The 21050-nt window shown below is 45.1% G+C and overlaps 1 protein-coding gene across 4 annotated transcripts in view; it reads left to right on the top strand.

Moving 5' to 3' along the window:
• The window catches only part of daam2 (dishevelled associated activator of morphogenesis 2), a 146575-nt gene that overhangs the window by 90921 nt on the left and 34604 nt on the right, over positions 1-21050 (top strand). For all 4 annotated transcript variants that reach the window (XM_088626070.1, XM_088626073.1, XM_088626071.1 and 1 more), the window contains exons 6-12: positions 9574-9907; positions 11272-11382; positions 12631-12734; positions 13447-13513; positions 14001-14118; positions 14580-14718; positions 16985-17043. In XM_088626070.1, the coding sequence (XP_088482196.1) occupies positions 9574-9907; positions 11272-11382; positions 12631-12734; positions 13447-13513; positions 14001-14118; positions 14580-14718; positions 16985-17043 (932 nt within the window). The remainder of the gene's footprint in view (positions 1-9573; positions 9908-11271; positions 11383-12630; positions 12735-13446; positions 13514-14000; positions 14119-14579; positions 14719-16984; positions 17044-21050) is intronic.

Below are 21050 nucleotides of genomic sequence, written 5' to 3'. Positions count from 1 at the left end.
TGACGAGCCAGCACGATAATCCAGGAAATGTGCAAGTTATTAAAGCACCCTCTGTAAAACTAGACCGACACATCAGACCTTGATGTCAAAGGGTTTTCCTGATTTCTTGGCACTGTCCTTGACATCCAGGTCTTGTAGCCCCGTGGCCTCCTTAAAAAATGTTTTTACGCTTTTTTTACAATGTGGAAAAAAAGGCAAAATGCCACACCTGATTAAAAACGACCACAAACAGCGGCCACTTCAAGGTCCAAAAGGGGATTATTTTTATTTTTTTATTATTTTGTTTTGAGAGGCTTAAGTATCACCCTGCCTTCCAAACTAAATTTTTCATTAAAGTCTAAATAAAATACACATGGTCCTTCTTTCTGCTGCCTCTTTGCCTTCTTAATTTAGTTTTCACAAGAGAGAAGCCCACATCCCTTTCTTCTCTACTGAGTTTAGTCTATCCATGCTGGGCAGTGGGGTGTTTGGGAGTTCAGGTCATTTAGAGGTAAATTCAGCTACGGTGTCCGCTGCAGCTAGCCTAACATTCCCAAATGTTTTATGAGTCTTTTAGCACTGGTGAAAAGGATTATCTTTTAATTATGTAAGAGATAGACCAGCTCTAAATCAATAAAATACAGTATTGAGCAGGATATACAAGTATAGACAGAACTTGCTACTGGGCTGCATGTTATGATACATGCAATAAGTAATGGAATTGCAATAAATGAGCAGAAGATCTGTTATAAACGAGGGGGGCATCAGCCCTTTTATCCTTTTTTGTTTGCTGGAAGCTATGTGATCCGAGGAGCTTGTCCAGCCTGTTCCACACTCCCACCACTCTTTGGGAAAAGAAATGCCTACAGTCCTGACTGGGGGATCTCTTTCAGTTGTTTCTTGAAAGAAGCCAGATTATCAGATTTGGCAACACAACTGGCTTGCTTGTTCCACACACCTACCACCCTTTGGGTAAAGAAGTGCCTCCAGCTATCAGTTTAAATATACTTCCACATTGCTGTGCATCATTTCTCATTGCTCCTGCACTAAGTAAACACCAGCTCCTTTCTCTGCTACAGTGACTCATATAAACAGGCCCATGTGGTATAGCACAGTTCACTAGAAAACAAATGAAAAACACCTTTCTTCCCTGGAGGTGTGGGCCTGGACTTGGCTTATCTCAGCTTTGACAAATTCACAGTGGGTGGAGTGTCAGTCCCCAAACATACAACCAAACACACCGAGAGGCAGTCTGGTAACACGATAATCAGTTCTTGAGCCTTCAGAGCCTTGAGATCTGTGTATTGCACTGGCAGCATGTACAGTATGTGTTCTTAATTCAATCATGACTTGGTTTATAAGGAAATGTATATTCTAATACTATACAGTACACCCATTGCTTTTCACATATCCAGAATTAGACAATAATTAAATACAGCCAGCAGATCACACTATGAGGTCATTTTAAAATGTATATTTTTGCTTGCTACTGTATAAGTGATTGAATTATGCAATCAATGTTTATTAGACCATTCTGCAAATAAATAATGAAATGCCATGCAATATCCCATATGTGAGCTACTGTGATGAATGCTGAGAATCATGCCATCATAGTAACACACAATCCCTGCTCCATTATAGCGAAGGCCTATGTTTGGGATACTTCATCAGCCATGATTTAACAGGTCCTGGCTTGTGTCACTCTTGTCTGAGTGCTGATTTGAGTAAAAGAGCAGCCTGGTGTTTTCTGACCTGAATCTTTCTCACCCACACATGAGTGGAAACAGGTGCAGTAAAGAGGTGCTAATCCTCTCTTCAGCCACCAGTGAAATGTATATTGAAATAAAGACACGGAGAGCCACATGCCTCCTGTAAGTCAACACACAGCTGGGACGGTCCCTGGAGATTTGCACCATCTTGTCAGGAATACCGGAGCAAGACAAGTGAACAGCAAAACAGAAACAAACTGCCCCTTCCTCTCCTGTGAATCCCTCCATTGTACCCTGCTGCTGAGCAATGTTTACTTTGTTAATATAAATAAGCAAAGGCTGTCACTTTCCTGCAGGTAATGCACTGACTTCTCTAATCCCTGCTAAATGTGGACTGATGATGGTGTTTCAGAGTGAGGTCGAATTTCTGCTCATGCTCTTGGTTTTATTTGATTTCGTGGTATTTCTTAGAATTCTTGTTTGCTGCAATGCAATATAGACTGATTTAGAGGACTTTAAAAGCTTTTGAAAAGTAGCATTCAGTAAGATGCCTTAAAAATCATAGATCAGAGCCTGTATTTACTTGTCCAAAGCCCTTGATTCTCTTAATCCCAATCTGGAACTTTGTTTGCTGAATCGCTGCAGATGCAGCTGAGCAGTGATTTCAGATCCTCTGACAGAGCATGACTGCAGCCCCACTCTGCCTCTGCTGGGATGTGAATCCTGAGCCACACAGCTCCACGTCTTAGACAGCGGCGAACTCTGCTGCTGAGAGAGAATTCAACACTGTCGGCCTTTCAGGAGGGGGCATCACTCCTGTAACATGCTCAGTGCACTGTATCTGTCTCTACGAGCCATATTTCTTGAAGCCATAGGAGGGGTGCTTCAGGACAATCTAGAGAGAAAATACATTTACTTGCATTTGCATGTGAGTGCAACAGAGAGATCTTCTCAGATGATTGAAATTAGGTTTGACTTTAAATGAATAAAGAACACCGGAGGAGATTTCTCTCAGTCAGACCAGTTCTGAATAGTGTAGTTTGTAGTTGTAGTATAGAAGCGGTAAGGTAACATGTTGATTGTACTGCATTTCCCAGAGGTTAAGGTTTCCAGAGGTTTGGGGTTCTGTGCTCTTATCTGGAATGTTGTGAATTGGATTCCCAGGTGAGACACTGCTGTTGTACCTTTGATCAAGGTACATCACCCGATTGCTCCAGTAAAATACCACTATGTTTAAAGAAGTATAATTATAAATTTCTATGCAAGTGTCAGACAAATAATTTGGTACATTACGCCTAGAGTAGGATGTTTACCCAGCTGGGTGATTAACTCTGCGGAAAATAACAGTAACAATTCCCTTTGATCTCAATTTAAATATGGTAGGAGAAAAATAATAGCTATCCAGTTTTTGATGTCAGCAAGACAGGACGATAGCTTATTTGTGGCTGAGGAGTCAATGGGATTCTACGACAAACACAGCTGTGTGTCATCAGAATAACAGTGAAAGTTAACATTGCGTTTCTTGGTCATGTCTCCTAGCTAGAGCATGTACTGTATAGGGAAACCAGTGTAGGCCCAAGCATGTAATGAGATAAATAACACCAGATTGTGAGGTATGATATGAGCTAGGAGAAAACACAGATAGAGAGGCCGACTGAACAGTCAGTGTTTTATCGTTGAAAGTGTCAGATGCTGCACTTACAGTAAATGTACAAGGTCAAGAACCGACGATATCAGTGTCTGAAGACAGAAGCACATCATTCACTTTTACTTCCTGCACTCGCAGTTCTCCTCACTGGTACACCTTTGTCTCCCAGTGGTCTAGACCTGAAAGGGTGGGGAAGTGTTGTTCCCTGTGAGTTCGATCTGGCTCTCAAGTTCAGCAGATCATATCAGATCCTATACAAAAGATATACAGTAATGGAATTAAATCTACTTTGGTCTGTGAGTACATTTTGAACACATACTGTACAATGTTAATTTATTCAGAATTATAATCTTGTAAAAACTGATTTAGTGTGAACCCTTTGGAAATGGCTTGACAATAATGCATTTATTATTGCTTCACAATGTAGTACAGTATGTGTAGCTAGTCATTCTGCTTTAGCACTCAATGGATCTTATAGATCTACTGTAGAACTGGGCTGTTGTTATTAAACATATAGAATTTGTATTGTAATATGAATTGGGTAAGGTGCACTAAACATAAAGCCTTTATCAGAATTCCAGGCTAGGCTGTGTTACAAATGGAATTTTCAAGTGTATATTTTTGGGAGGTTTTGGAAATCTGAGTTCAATATGCACCAGGCATGCTGATGCAAATGATGTGGTCTGCACAACAAGAGCTCAGCTAATCTGCCTGGCAAACGGCTGCTTTTTACTGCTGCTGGGCCGTTCGATCTCTCAAAGACTGTGTCACCACACCACCACTGTTTCTGACATCTAAATCTCAGAAGAAGCTCCGTGTCAGCAGTATTGCTAAGGCGGTGCCTGTTAAATAATTATTTGTCTTATCCTGTTGACTAGCTTGCCGCCAGGATGCTTTAGCTGTAGGTTATTATTGAATTGACACTTTCACACCTCCTGCTTATGAAGATATCAGTCGCTGAAGTCTTCATTTGTTGCCTCTGGAAAAGTTCATTTCTGTTTTGAACTCAGTTTGTTTTATTCTTATGTTGGACTGTGAATGTCAGCTTTTCATATTGTCCCTTGATTAGCAGAATTCTTGACACTGCCAGTAAACCACCTGTTTCTTGAGACACCCATCGACGTACAGGAAAAACCGTTAGCAGGCCGAGCTTGGGATGATTGTTCTGCATCCAGACAAATAGCCCTGCAAGACAGCTCTGTGTCCAGCTCCTTAAAGTGCTTCTCCTTTGCACAGTAAGGGGAGGCAGAGAACACAAAAAAGCCACAGAGCTTCAGCCTGAACCTCTACAAACGCCAAGAGAGTGCGACCCCATCGAGTGTTTATCCGACAAGCCCCCTCCCTCCCCCCTCCCCCCATGATCTTGACTGTGGTTTGTATTGGACGTGGTTATAAAGGGCTGGCAGAGCAGGCGCATTCTCCAGAAACAGAGAGTGGCTCGGCTCAGGCGGCGCAGGGGAGGATGGCCCGCTGTTTGTGCTCTCTCTGGCGCTGGGACAGGGTTGTAATTCCACACTGCTTCAATAGGCCTTCCGTGCCCTTGCACTCTGTCCGGAGTGGCTCAGGTGAAAGGGAAGGGGGCCAGCAGGCAGAGAAACGTTCTTCCAGCTGACTGAAGGGGCATTTAAAACATTTAAAAAAGGGCATTTCTTTAGACCAAGGGAGGTGGGAGTGTGGACCAAGCCGTGTTGTTGCAGCTAGATACCCTGGCTTCTTTCAAGAAACGGCTGGGTGAGAGCCTCAGATCAATGGGCTACTAACTGCAGTACCAAACGAGCCAGAAGGGGCCTCGGTCCTCCTCTCATTTGTGACCAGGCATACAGTCTTCTGAAAGGAAAGCGGCTGGGTCAGGAATGACAGCTAAAGGTCATTAAAGCGACCCTGCACTGCTCCTGCCTCAGAAGTCAGCTCTCCGCAGCCGCCTGAACTCCAGTCCCGCTGAGGGCCGTCACAGAGCAGTTACGAGTTGTGCAACAGCGAAGGCTGCTCTTGTTATTTTTGAACAGCTTTGTGTACCAGATTATGTTTCCCTTAGAATTATGGACACTTTCTCTTGCTTATACTGGGTCCAAAGCCCTTCCTCTGCACTGTACAGTAGAACAAAAACAAGAAATATTTTTGTCGTATATTAATAAAAACAAGGTTCAGCGGAGGGGGAGATGAAATCATTCCTCGTGGCAGGGTGCAGAGCCGGGTCAGTCAAGCTCAATTGCTTCTGGAACGCGATCCCAGCGGAATCCATCATGGCACTGGAATCAAAGCCAGGCAGATGGATGACAGCTCCCCTCTTTGGTGAGCCAGACCCTTGGCCAATACGTGTCTTTTCTATTAAGTAATAATGGAACACAGGGATACACAGACGGAAAATAATGGTAACCCACCCCATGCTTGAATCATGGCATGGTGCTTTGGTTTCATTTCCCATTGAGGAAAGGCCCCAGCTTCCTCGTTGCTTGTGGTCACCAGTATCCAGTGCTCTGCTGGCACTGGTGTATATCATCCTGATGTAGCCCTGTCTGCACTGATCACTGTCAGGGGCTGTACAGCTGCTGAGCTGGAAGCCTGCGCTTTGGCAGCCCTGCCAAACTGATGGGATAAATTACTGTCACTTGGATACATAGCCGCTACAGCAGTGCCATCACTGATAACTGATCTTCAGGGTGGAACGACACTGTACATCCAGGGTTCATTTTACAAGACGATGTAAGCTCAGGAAAATGTGTGGGGAAATCACACTCCTGAAAGATACTAATTTTAAAATGTAATGACATTACTTTCTTACTGTACAGTATAGTCCCAGATGGGAAATGGGCTTTGCAGGCAGGCAAAACACACAACACAATACACAGTACATTGAAAATGAGCCCATTAACAAATAAGAGACATGCATGTATGTTGAGAAAGAAAATGTACATAAATAAAGTAAAATATACAGTCAACTGTCCAAATGGAGCAGGTTAAAAGCTGTGAGAATAAAAGATGACTTAATTCTATTGCCCTTGAATTTAGGTAGCCTAAGTCTGCACACTGTTGGAAGGAGCTCAGATTCGCTGTGCAGTGGGTGGTCATGACAGTCAATGGTTATGTTGGCCGTCTGCATTATTAGTTCGACATAAATGTGTGAAAGCTGTAGCTGCTGTGCACCAGTAATTTTGCTGACTACCTTCACAGTTCTGCTCAGCTTTCATTGCATGTATTAAGTATTTGTATTGTGTGTTTTAAGGTGTCCAAACCATTAACCTCTACAGTACTTATTCCTATGTATAATACCTAATATACAGTATATATATAGTACTAAGCTTCGAGTGAGTTGCTGCATCAGCATTCAGGCTGCTGTGCATACAGTATATACATTTCTGTAAAATACAGGTTTGACATCATAAAAAAAGTGTAAGGCACATTTATGAAATCATTAGAAGATTATGAGTTCATACTTCCACATGTGGCATGCTGTTTGGTCTTTCTGTATGTTTGGTAGGAAGATCCTTTCATTTTATGTAGAGATACAGTACAGTATGTGGTTCCAAAACCTTGCTGGGCTTTATGTGTGTTTGAGAAAGTGAAAGCAGGGCTAATGTGGGCCACATTGCTGACTCAGGCTGATCTTGCCCTGTGTGTCAAAAGGCAGGTTCTGCACAGCTGGGACAGCTCACTGACATCCACCAGTGGCTATTTTAAGAAGTAGTGCAATACTTTACATATTGTAGTACAGTAACTGTACACAAACTGCATATGACACAGTAACTGATACTCGTACAGTACTTTTAAAGTTATTTTCCACACTGTCTTGTTAAGTTTAAAAAGTAATTTGTTGCACAAGTAACTTGTGACTGTAATGCTGCATGCACAACTTTCTCCAATATTGAATGTTGGCACTGCTGGTCTTCCTGGGTGTCTAACATCAACATCCCACACATCTCTACAAGGTTTGTTTTTTTTTCCTTAACTCAACAAAGCAAACACAACTCGGTCTGCTGTTACACAAATATACAATCAAGTAATTAAGTGGGATGAAGTCAGTGTCGGGTTATTGTAGACAAATTCACAGCTTTATTGTGAACAAGGTTGTTCAGATTTCTTAGGGAAGGGTTTATTTAAGGTCAGAGGAGGTGAGACTTTATTCTGCATTGTGGGTATCCTGCAGACTGTGTGGTAAAAGCAGTAGGCAGTGAATTTTTCCCATACTGGGGGGTTGTCTTCAAGTTTCTTTCTGTCCAGTGTATGAAGATTTTGGGATCATATTGCGCAAGCACAACAGCAGAGCTGCTCTCTTCCCTACTTCCCAAATATGGAACAAAAATGGTTCTCTGATCTGACAGTGGTAGGGCACCCACAAAAGACACTCACTCAGGTGTGGCACTGTAGGTCATGAAATATACAGAAGACTACAAGAAACATTAATAACATAGTTTATGTGAGAAAAAGACTACAGGCTTCGCATAGTGGAAGAGTGGTGAGGATTGCTAATGCAGTGCTGGGACCCGGGGTTAAATTCCTGGGGTGCTATCTGCATGGAGTTTGTAAGTTCTCTGCGTGTTTGTGTGGGTTCCCTCCAGGTGCTCTGGTTTCCTCCCAGAGTGCTGAGACATACTGTACTGGTGGATTAATTGACTTCTGGGATAGTTGGCCCTGGTGTGAGTGCATGAGTGTGGGTGATTTTGTCTGTGTGTCTGCCCCACGATGGACATGGCGTCCCATCAAGGATGTACAGTACTGTATCCTGCCTTTTGCCCGTTGCTCCAGCTCCCCTGTGACCCTGTAATGGATAAAGCAGTAAGAAGACAGATGGATGGAAGAATGCTATAGGTGCTCCCAGACTTACAAAAGGATTGCTTTCAGCGTATTGCGAACTTGGAGCATTGTTCAGTACTTTCAATAATAAAACTAATTAAAGCAAAGAGCCTTGCAAACAATTGTGAAATAGAAGATAGACCTTCATGTACCTTAGTTCCTAGTGCTGTCTTGGTTTTCAGCCATGAGTTGAAGGGTAATATTGCAAAACAACTGCTGAAAAGATTCTACAAAGTGCACACGGAAGAGAAGATATACACAAGAGGCGAAACAGGGCAAGAGTGAGGCCGCACACAACTTGAAACCGGGGTTGAAAGAGAGCCGCAGTGGGATTATAGAAAGCCTGGCCTTTGCCCAATTAATGATGTTGAAACCTAATCCAATTAGATGGACAGTCATAACTCAACTCAAACTAAGACGTCTGCATACAGTCTTCTGGACTTGTTTCTATAAAGCAAGTGTTCTATGATCCTGCAAAAATAGTCCCTTTGAAAAGGCTTTTATAGTTAAAAGAAACAAAATCCTGCACCCATCTTTACTTGTCTCACAAGAACATTTTATCAGGATAAAAAATAACATTTTAATAATTATCTCGTCATCAAAAAACTCTGTTGTTTTTTTTTTCATTCACACTAGGCCAACAACGAATGGGCCAATTTATAAAAGGAGGGTCCATTTTTTTACGTAAACACAGATTTTATGTCTATATAAAACATTTCTTGAGAGAAGTAAAAATGTGCCAGGGATTACTTTTTTAAAGAGCTCCCTGCAATAACACTTGCACTTTCAAGAATGTGGCTTTTGTGAACTAGAACTCTTGAGGGTTGCTGCTTTGTGACGTTAACCGGAAGAAACGGCTCTCACAGAAGGAAGAACTTTCATTCCTGATACTTTTGTAGAGAAGAATTACTCTTTATTTCTGCTTCCCTGTCCCCCTCTAGACTGAGGCAAGAGGCAACCAATTTGTTTCAGTGTCCGATGTTCCCACTCCTGTTTAGAGGATGCAAGAAGCGACAATGCAGTTTAGCAAAGAGATTTAATTTGTTACGAGAACAACTATTTTCCTGAGAATATTTAGGAAAACACACACACAAAGTGTATCCCCCCTGGAGCTCTAAATCCAAGTGGTTTTCAGGACGTTTTACAGTCCGAGTACAATAGTCACTCTCTGTTATTAGCATGAATGGGTGTTCAGAAGTGATCATTGCATATGAATTAGAACTATACAATATATTTCCACACATGGCACAATAGCTGTTTCTGATTAGGTTATTCCTGTCCATCCCCCCCTTCATTTATTTCTGAAATGTCACTGGAATGCATAATATAGTATACTGGACTCTATGGGTTATGTACTGGAATATATGAGCCGGCTATATTAAGAATGCCCTCAGGTCAAGTCAGGAACCAGCCCCGACACTTGTGACACCCGCCTCTCCTCTGCAGGTTTGTGACGCGCTTCATCGAGCTGGACGGGCTGACCTGCCTGCTGAACTTCCTGAAGAGCATGGACTACGAGACCTCCGAGAGCCGCATCCACACCTCCATCATCGGCTGCATCAAGGCCCTGATGAACAACTCGCAAGGCCGGGCCCACGTGCTGGCCCACCCCCAGAGCATCAGCATCATCTCCCAGAGCCTGCGGCTGGACAACATCAAGACCAAGGTGGCGGTGCTGGAGATCTTGGGCGCCGTGTGCCTGGTGCCGGGGGGACACAAGAAGGTGCTGCAAGCCATGATCCATTACCAGAAGTACGCCGCTGAGAGGACACGCTTCCAGGTAGGACTGCCACCAGCATCTTACTCTCCCCCCCTTTCACATACACAGCCTCATTGAGGGGTTTTTATATCCCGAAGATCTGGCAACTCAAGAATGGTTACAGACGAGACGATTTTATTTGGCCCATCTAGCATATTTGGTAGTTAGTTGCTAATTTATCAAAGGATTTAATCCAGCTGTTTCTTTAAAGAAACCTAGTTACTGGCTTCAACCACATGGCTGAGTAGCTTGTTCCACACTCCAGCAACCCTTTGTGTAAAGTAGTGCATCTTTTCCCGACTGGAGGATCTCATCTAGCCATGTCTTTACAGAAACCAGGGTATCAGTTTCAACAATGTTGCTGAGTAGCTTGTGCCATGCTCCCACAACCCTTTGGGTAAAGAAGTGCCTCCTTTTCACAGATTAAGATACACTGTGCACTTCCAGGTAGTTTCCACTTGCACCCTCTGGGTTGGCTGTTCATTTTAAAGAAGTTTGTGTTGATTTTGTTGAGACCCACATGGCTCGTGCTTGCATCATCACAAAAACAGCAAATTTTTCCAAGAAAAAACAAATTAGTATATTAAGAACATGGCATTTCATCAATAGTGACAGGTTTATTTTGGGAATATAACTTCCTAACTCTTTATGGCATCTTTTCTGGTGATGGCAAATCCCATATGAAAGCAGGTCACTATCACAGACAGCAGGCAGGCTGCAATCCTGAGTCAGCAAAGCCTGCAGCAGCCTACTCAGTGGCTGACTGAACAGACTGGACATGGGCTGTCCTGTGTTGGTCAGCTGGAGAACCGCAACTGAGCAGCTGTGTCAGGTTAAATGAGTCAGACTTTCATCATCAGGCCTTTTCTAAAAGAAGTCTAAATTGATTTCGTTGACACATTACCAGATACCCTCACATCTCTGGCCTGTGAGCCAGTGAGCTAAGTCGATGAGCCAGGTGTTTTTGTTATTGTGCAGACTGGGCTTCTATCAAAGGAAATAATGCACTCAAACATGTGAGCTCAAGATTTAGGCCATGATGATGGCAAACAGTTCACTGCACAGGAAATAGGTTAGGTGGGCATTCTACTCCAAATCTGCCCAAGGTGAAGATCAGATCCTTAGTCTCATTTCTCTTCTTAGTCATATCAGCCTCATGCAACCTCCATTTTAATGGGGTTATAATCCCTTATATTAAAATTACTAAATACTGTAGAAAACCTGCAGCAATGGAAATTCATTGGTGTGGTACGGTAGATCAATGAGGAGATGCAGCTCGCCCTTATAACCAAGAAAGCTTTATCAGGCTACAATGGAAAAATTAGAAGATGGGTCCTTTGGAATATTCTGTTGCACTAAAGGGAAGCTGATCTTTCTGTCTGTAGACGCTACTAAATGAGCTGGACAGGAGCACAGGGCGTTACAGGGACGAGGTCAATCTGAAAACAGCCATCATGTCTTTCATCAATGCTGTGCTGAATGCTGGGGCTGGGGAGGTGAGTACAGCCTGCTGCTCCACATCTTAACAGAAAGACAGACAGACTCTCATGACACTCCCAGACACACTCCTCCAGCTGAACACACATTTACAGACAGACAGACTCTCATGACACTCCCAGACACACTCCTCCAGCTGAACACACATTTACAGACAGACAGACTCTCATGACACTCCCAGACACACTCCTCCAGCTGAACACACATTTCCAGACAGACAGACTCTCATGACACTCCCAGACACACTCCTCCAGCTGAACACACATTTACAGACAGACAGACTCTCATGACACTCCCAGACAAACTCCTCCAGCTGAACACACATTTACAGACAGACAGACTCTCATGACACTACCAGACAAACTCCTCCAGCTGAACACACATTTACAGACAGACTCTCATGACACTCCCAGACACACTCCTCCAGCTGAACACACATTTACAGACAGACAGACTCTCATGACACTCCCAGACAAACTCCTCCAGCTGAACACACATTTACAGACAGACAGACTCTCATGACACTCCCAGACACACTCCTCCAGCTGAACACACATTTACAGACAGACAGACTCTCATGACACTCCCAGACAAACTCCTCCAGCTGAACACACATTTACAGACAGACAGACTCTCATGACACTCCCAGACAAACTCCTCCAGCTGAACACACATTTACAGACAGACAGACTCTCATGACACTCCCAGACACACTCCTCCAGCTGAACACACATTTACAGACAGACAGACTCTCATGACACTCCCAGACACACTCCTCCAGCTGAACACACATTTACAGACAGACAGACTCTCATGACACTCCCAGACAAACTCCTCCAGCTGAACACACATTTACAGACAGACAGACTCTCATGACACTCCCAGACAAACTCCTCCAGCTGAACACACATTTACAGACAGACAGACTCTCATGACACTCCCAGACACACTCCTCCAGCTGAACACACATTTACAGACAGACAGACTCTCATGACACTCCCAGACAAACTCCTCCAGCTGAACACACATTTACAGACAGACAGACTCTCATGACACTCCCAGACACACTCCTCCAGCTGAACACACATTTACAGACAGACAGACTCTCATGACACTCCCAGACAAACTCCTCCAGCTGGACACACATTTCCAGACAGTGGAGATTTTGGTCCTTGAACCTACAGAAGTCACAGCTTCTGGGGAGCTTGAACATCCCCATTTACTCGGCTCTCTGTGCTGTCCCACAGGATAATCTGGAGTTCCGCCTCCATCTCAGGTACGAGTTCCTGATGTTAGGAATTCAGCCAGTGATTGACAAGCTGAGGGAACATGAGAATGCCACCCTGGACAGGTATGATTTCAGGATTTGGTTTTGTCCTAAGAGCTTATTTGTGCTTGCAAAAAAGATCCTAGCTCATTTCCATGATCTTGCCCACAGGACATAACTCAGCCTTAACTGTACTGATCTTAGAGACAAGTTTTTCAGGTCAAGAAGGGTATCATCTTCTCAGTTGTGCTGAGTAATTTACATAGTAATCCTGGGAGACCCACATGCCTGCTGACTTTTGTTCCACCTGAGCAGTCAGTGAAATCTTTGATTCCTCAATAGAATGAGTTGTAGATTTAATTCCAGCAATCTACTTGTTCTCAGTTCCTAACCATGTCAAAGATCACTTTATATCTATTGCTTCTTAAATAACTTAAAAGCTCCAACCTTTCCTATTGCAAAGATTACAAACAAGCAACTGATTGGTTCATGAAAGAATGTGTTTAAGTCAAGAGCTCAAGGGAAGGGCGTCCCTAGGATGAGAAATGGGAACTGAGAATTAAGGCAACATCAGCAAACCTAGACTCAATAATAACAATACAGGCAAAGCAACATTTCTATTTTAAAACATTCGAAGCTGGAGAACAGCTCGGTTTATGTCAGTCTCATGTATTGGGCTTCTTAATGCGAGTTTGACAACATGACAGAGTGTATAACGATCATGCGGACACATTTGCTATCATTCTGTCACCGTCAGTGACATTCTTGCTTCTTCCTGCTCTCCATCCCTCTGCAGGCACTTAGACTTCTTTGAAATGGTGCGGAACGAGGATGACTTGGAACTTGCCAAGCGCTTTGATTCGGTGAGTCGGAGAAGCTGGTTTTCCTTGTCAAAGCAGCACAGAGGGGCTCACTGTTTATTTGCAATATGTACACACCATAGAGACAAGGGAAGAGAAAACCAATCTGATTTCTTCTGGAAGCCGCAGGCGGACATGGGCAAATGAGAATGCTCATCGCCCCTCGGCTCTGTTGTCTGTGCAGAGGGCGGTCAGAAGCGACAGGATTCCAGGGGGATTGTGGGGCGTCAGACAAGGGCTGTGGGATTGCAGGGGTGCAGGCAGGTGTGGCCATGCAAGCATGAGAGAACAATTCCCCCACACTCAGCAGTTAAAGTCATCACATGGCTGTGGCAGCTTTTCCCAGCTCTGTTGTGGTTCAGCCCAGCTCAGCTGGCGATCTGCTGGTGCTGGTGAGAGCTCCAGATAGCTTGAGAGACAGCAGCCTCGCTGTCTGGAGGCAGGTGGGACGGATCGGGTGCATTGGGCTGTGTGATTTGATTTCCCCCAGGAGCACATCGAAACCAAGAGCGCCAGCCAGATGTTTGAGGTGATAAAGAAGAAGCTGTCTCACACGGACGCCTACCCCTACCTGCTGTCCATACTGCAGCACTGCCTGCAGATGCCATGTGAGTCAGTGCCATCTCATGCCCGCTCAGTGGTTTCAGGGCTCAGCCAGGGCTGTTCTTTAGGAGAAAGTGCAGTCGTGAGCATTGTGTGACAGTGTTCCTCCTTCTGTTAAATAATCTGTTAAATAATCATAATAAAGATCTGACTTTATTATGTACAATGCAAACCCTTCTAGAAGGGCATCCTAACACACTTGCTGGTTGACTGGATTGAATGCATTGCACTGAAAAGCACCTTTCAGCCCTGATGGGTGGTGCAGGGGTCTGCCTAGCTTTGTCACCGTGCTGAATCGATCATGAGAGCCAGAAGGGGCTTCAGGTGGGCTGGCCTGATCTGTCAGAGGCCTAAATGTGCCGGATTCTGGGAGAACAGCCTGTATCAGCGGCAGAGAAGGTAGGCGCCGGTGATGTGAGCCGACTCGGCCCCACCTCTCACCGTTCCTCTCCCTCTTCTCCTCCAGACAAGCGGGGCGCTGGCAGCCTGCAGCACTGGCAGCTTCTGGACCGCCTCCTGCAGCAGATCGTCCTGCAGGACGACAAGGGCGAAGACCCAGACATGGCCCCCCTGGACAACTTCAGCGTCAAGAGCATCATCCGCATGTGAGTATGGCCCCTCCTGTGACCCAGATCTGTGACCCAGCCAGGGTTTTTAAGCGGTGGCCTTGTTCCATGTTGTTGTTTTGTGTTTTGTCCTGATGAGGGCTTCTGTGCCAAAATGTTGACAGTTTATGAAAGATAAGGTTCTGGGTGTATAGAGTGTGCATTCAGTTGACTACTTTTTATATCGCTGCTTTGTGCTCATGCTGGAAAATTCTGAACACAAGCCTGATAGTAGGCTCGTTGCACCAAGTGGTCCATTGGCTCAGGTCTTGAAGGGATTGAATAGGACTAATATAGTCCTATTGAATAGGAGTAATATAGGTCAAGGCTAATATAGAACAATACAGGCCACAACCCATCACCCATCATCAAAGTGGAGTTGATCAGGGTTTCAAACTCAGAGCTAATAACTTTTTATCCAAATATTATATTAGCACCCTTTGATACAGCTTGGCATTTTTCTGAAGCCAGGGTACAACAGCAGTCCCCCACCTGGGAGGCTTTGTGGAACAGTAAGGAAACCATTGCCTATAAGCAGACAACAAATAACTCAATAATGGCTTGTTTTGTTCTTAGTGAAACTGATGTGATATGAAAATACCACAAAGACAAGCTCTGTTTTTCAGTTTTAATTTTGTTGCATTTTAATGCACTAACCTAGGGCAGTTGTGTGTGGTCCAAACAAGTAATATATACAGCATGGCACTATTTCTTATGAAGATGAAGCACAATCAGCAAGAACCCTGACAGTTTCTGACAGTTTACAGCTCTGAAGAAATTATCTCATGTATACTTTGTGGCACACTGAGCCATTCCTGCAGCGTCTATGAAGAGTTTTAAATAAAATAATAGGATTGTACAATAAAAAAAGAAATAGTTCATTATGAGAGAAGGGTATAGTTACAGTCAGAATATTGTTTTAATTAGACTCATGTTTTTGAGGCTATGTTTCTGTGGGAAATGAGCAGTGCTCCAATTCTGTCTGCTTTAAAGCCCTGTAAACAACACAGTCACATGGCTCAGTCAACATTTCCTGCCACAGATATTATTGCATCAGGAAACCGTGCAATCATTATCTTTACTGTCTCTTCCTAGTCTTTCAGAATCAGATCATACTCCAAATTGCATGGAGCTTCTCTTATTGTTGCCATCTAACTAAAGGCCATCAGACAAAACTGGATTTGGGTTTAACTCCAGAAGATTTAAGAGCTCAGGAATCTGTGAATCAATCAATTTGATCCTTTTATAGATCCTTTCATTCAGAGTATCCTCAAGGAACTTTATCAAGGAACATTGCAGCTCTGTATTTGACTGGTATGAACTTTGCCTTGATTACCATTAGCTTTGGCACTAACAAACAAGCACTGTGTAATAATTGTGCTTTTCCATGTATAGTAAATATATAGCAGTCCTGTTTATTAAATGTGCTTAAATAAAACAAGCAGTTGACTCTCTTAACCCTGTCTTGGTAAGTGAAGATATTAACATTGATTAACAGTGATCAGTGAAGATCAAAAAAGATGATAACATTGATTAAGATGATTAATAGTGTAAATGTAGCAGGATACAACATGCCAACATGAGAATGGATAAAAGAAATATTTGTTAACAGGTAAATGTAGTTTTGAAAAAACAATTATTGGAGTTTAGTTGACGTTTGAAAATGGTGAGGAACTTTTGTATAACATTTGAGCACAAACACGCATTCTTCCTGACGGTGGTTGTTGAGCTACATCTCTTAATATAATCATTTATTGTATGCTTTGACCAGTTGACAGGCTTAGAAATACAATTTTGACAACAAATGAAGTTTAAACACATCATTCCAACATGCAGGCTGCATCCAGATTTCACCAGCAAATCAGAATTTTCACTGGGAAGAGGTCTAAATGGGCTGATGTTTTCAGTACATAAGATAAGATCACTTTAGTGGCCATATACAATTTCTTGTATTAGGAATTTGTCTTTTCACATACCCCAATGTTCTCCTTGAGACACACAGACAGGGAGAGAAGCTTGGGGTCAGAGGGCAGGGTCAGCCATTTATACGGCACCCCTGGAGCAGTTGGGGTTAAGGGCCTTGCTCAGGAGCCCAACGGAGTAGGATTCCTCTTCTGGCCACAGGATACGAACTGGCAACCTTCCAGCCACAGGCACAAATCCTTAGCCACAGAGCCACCACACAACTCTACATTCACTTTGATGAAAATGCGCTGCTGAAGGAAGGTTTGTCGGTCTCTCTAATGCTTTCAAATTTCTTTCACAGGCTAGTGAATGAAAATGAAGTCAAGCAGTGGAGAGACCAGGCAGAGAAATTCAGGAAAGGTAACTGACCTGTTGGCCAACACTCTGCAGTGTGGCTTGAAGAGCATGCACTGTCTACTGAGCTACTTAGTGTCTGCTTAGTGGGAACTGATATTTCCAGTGCTACACACTCCAGTAAGGCATGGGTACTTGCTGTACCCCCTGGGTTTCGAGCCCTCTGCACCCCAAGGCTGAATTTAACTATTTTCCTGAAGCTGGTAAAGTTGTTGCATACATTGCAGGTTTTAAAAGCAGTTTATGCTTAAAGCATTTTCTGTATCTCCTGTAGTGGGTTCCTCAGTGACTGGAGTTTGAACAGTAACAAGGTGAAAAAAGTTAAATCAGTTGAAATGAGCTCAGTGTGAGTGTGTTCAGTGATATTGAGCTCAATGTGAGTATGTACTACTATACTGCATATGTTGAGGTCAGTGTGAGTATGTACTGGGATGTTGAGGTTAGTGTGAGTGTATACTGTGCTTTTGCGGTTAGTGTGGTTAGTGTGAGTGTGTAATGGGATGTGGAGCTCAGTGTGAGTGTGTACTGGGATGTTGAGGCTAGTGTGAGGTGGACTGGGGTGTTGAGGCTACTGTGAGTGTGTACTGGGATGTTGAGGCTAGTGTGAGTGTGTACTGGAATGTTGAGGCTAGTGTGAGGTGGACTGGGATGTTGAGGCTACTGTAAGTGTGTACTGGGATGTTGAGGCTAGTGTGAGGTTGACTGGGATGTTGAGGCTAGTGTGAGGTGGACTGGGATGTTGAGGCTAGTGTGAGTGTGGACTGGGATGTTGAGGCTAGTGTGAGGTGGACTGGGATGTTGAGGCTAGTGTGAGTGTGGACTGGGATGTTGAGGCTAGTGTGAGGTGGACTGGGATGTTGAGGTTAGTGTGAGGTGGACTGGGATGTTAAGGCTAGTGTGAGGTGGACTGGGATGTTTAGGCTAGTGTGAGTGTGGACTGGGATGTTGAGGCTAGTGTGAGGTGGACTGGGATGTTGAGGCTACTGTAAGTATGTACTGGGATGTTGAGGCTAGTGTGAGGTGGACTGGGATGTTGAGGCTAGTGTGAGTGTGGACTGGGATGTTGAGGCTAGTGTGAGTGTGTACTGGGATGTTGAGGCTAGTGTGAGTGGACTGGGATGTTGAGGCTAGTGTGAGATGGACTGGGGTGTTGAGGCTACTGTGAGTGTGTACTGAGATGATGAGGCTAGTGTGAGTGTGTACTGGGATGTTGAGGCTAGTGTGAGTGTTGACTGGGATGTTGAGGCTAGTGTGAGGTGGACTGGGGTGTTGAGGCTAGTGTGAGTGTGGACTGGGATGTTGAGGCTAGTGTGAGGTGGACTGGGATGTTGAGGTTAGTGTGAGTGTGGACTGGGATGTTGATGCTAGTGTGAGGTGGACTGGGATGTTGAGGTTAGTGTGAGTGTGGACTGGGATGTTGAGGCTAGTGTGAGGTGGACTGGGATGTTGAGGCTAGTGTGAGGTGGACTGGGATGTTGAGGCTAGTGTGAGTGTGGACTGGGATGTTGAGGCTAGTGTGAGGTGGACTGGGATGTTGAGGCTACTGTAAGTATGTACTGGGATGTTGAGGCTAGTGTGAGGTGGACTGGGATGTTGAGGCTAGTGTGAGGTGGACTGGGATGTTGAGGTTAGTGTGAGTGTGGACTGGGATGTTGAGGCTAGTGTGAGGTGGACTGGGATGTTGAGGCTAGTGTGAGGTGGACTGGGATGTTGAGGCTAGTGTGAGTGTGGACTGGGATGTTGAGGCTAGTGTGAGGTGGACTGGGATGTTGAGGCTACTGTAAGTATGTACTGGGATGTTGAGGCTAGTGTGAGGTGGACTGGGATGTTGAGGCTAGTGTGAGTGTGGACTGGGATGTTGAGGCTAGTGTGAGGTGGACTGGGATGTTGAGGCTACTGTAAGTGTATACTGGGATGTTGAGGCTAGTGTGAGTGTGGACTGGGATGTTGAGGCTAGTGTGAGGTGGACTGGGATGTTGAGGCTAGTGTGAGTGTGGACTGGGATGTTGAGGCTAGTGTGAGTGTGGACTGGGATGTTGAGGCTAGTGTGAGTGTGTACTGGGATGTTAAGGCTAGTGTGAGAAGGACTGGGATGTTGAGGCTAGTGTGAGTGTGGACTGGGATGTTGAGGCTAGTGTGAGGTGGACTGGGATGTTGAGGCTAGTGTGAGTGTGTACTGGGATGTTAAGGCTAGTGTGAGGTGGACTGGGATGTTGAGGTTAGTGTGAGTGTGGACTGGGATGTTAAGGCTAGTGTGAGAAGGACTGGGATGTTGAGGCTAGTGTGAGTGTGGACTGGGATGTTGAGGCTAGTGTGAGGTGGACTGGGGTGTTGAGGCTAGTGTGAGTGTGTACTGGGATGTTGAGGCTAGTGTGAGGTGGACTGGGATGTTGAGGCTAGTGTGAGTGTGGACTGGGGTGTTGAGGCTAGTGTGAGTGTGGACTGGGATGTTGAGGCTAGTGTGAGTGTGGACTGGGATGTTGAGGCTACTGTAAGTGTGTACTGGGATGTTGAGGCTAGTGTGAGTGTGGACTGGGATGTTGAGGCTAGTGTGAGGTGGACTGGGATGTTGAGGCTACTGTAAGTATGTACTGGGATGTTGAGGCTAGTGTGAGGTGGACTGGGATGTTGAGGCTAGTGTGAGGTGGACTGGGATGTTGAGGTTAGTGTGAGTGTGGACTGGGATGTTGAGGCTAGTGTGAGGTGGACTGGGATGTTGAGGCTAGTGTGAGGTGGACTGGGATGTTGAGGCTAGTGTGAGTGTGGACTGGGATGTTGAGGCTAGTGTGAGGTGGACTGGGATGTTGAGGCTACTGTAAGTATGTACTGTGATGTTGAGGCTAGTGTGAGGTGGACTGGGATGTTGAGGCTAGTGTGAGTGTGGACTGGGATGTTGAGGCTAGTGTGAGGTGGACTGGGATGTTGAGGCTACTGTAAGTGTATACTGGGATGTTGAGGCTAGTGTGAGGTGGACTGGGATGTTGAGGCTAGTGTGAGTGTGTACTGGGATGTTGAGGCTAGTGTGAGTGTGGACTGGGATGTTGAGGCTAGTGTGAGTGTGTACTGGGATGTTAAGGCTAGTGTGAGAAGGACTGGGATGTTGAGGCTAGTGTGAGTGTGGACTGGGATGTTGAGGCTAGTGTGAGGTGGACTGGGATGTTGAGGTTAGTGTGAGTGTGGACTGGGATGTTAAGGCTAGTGTGAGAAGGACTGGGATGTTGAGGCTAGTGTGAGTGTGGACTGGGATGTTGAGGCTAGTGTGAGGTGGACTGGGGTGTTGAGGCTAGTGTGAGTGTGTACTGGGATGTTGAGGCTAGTGTGAGGTGGACTGGGATGTTGAGGCTAGTGTGAGTGTGGACTGGGGTGTTGAGGCTAGTGTGAGTGTGGACTGGGATGTTGAGGCTAGTGTGAGTGTGGACTGGGATGTTGAGGCTACTGTGAGTGTGTACTGGGATGTTGAGGCTAGTGTGAGGTGTACTGGGATGTTGAGGCTAGTGTGAGGTGGACTGGGATGTTGAGGCTAGTGTGAGGTGGACTGGGATGTTGAGGCTAGTGTGAGTGTGGACTGGGATTTTGAGGCTAGTGTGAGGTGGACTGGGATGTTGAGGCTACTGTAAGTATGTAGTGGGATGTTGAGGCTAGTGTGAGGTGGACTGGGATGTTGAGGCTAGTGTGAGTGTGGACTGGGATGTTGAGGCTAGTGTGAGGTGGACTGGGATGTTGAGGCTACTGTAAGTGTATACTGGGATGTTGAGGCTAGTGTGAGTGTGGACTGGGATGTTGAGGCTAGTGTGAGGTGGACTGGGATGTTGAGGCTAGTGTGAGTGTGTACTGGGATGTTGAGGCTAGTGTGAGTGGACTGGGATGTTGAGGCTAGTGTGAGATGGACTGGGGTGTTGAGGCTACTGTGAGTGTGTACTGGGATGTTGAGGCTAGTGTGAGTGTGTACTGGGATGTTGAGGCTAGTGTGAGTGTGTACTGGGGTGTTGAGGCTAGTGTGAGTATGTACTGGG

Source organism: Lepisosteus platostomus, chromosome 3, assembly GCF_059453375.1.
Source record: "Lepisosteus platostomus isolate fLepPlt1 chromosome 3, fLepPlt1.hap1, whole genome shotgun sequence".
Lineage (NCBI taxonomy): Eukaryota > Metazoa > Chordata > Actinopteri > Semionotiformes > Lepisosteidae > Lepisosteus > Lepisosteus platostomus.
This window is presented reverse-complemented; position numbering and strand designations above follow the sequence as displayed.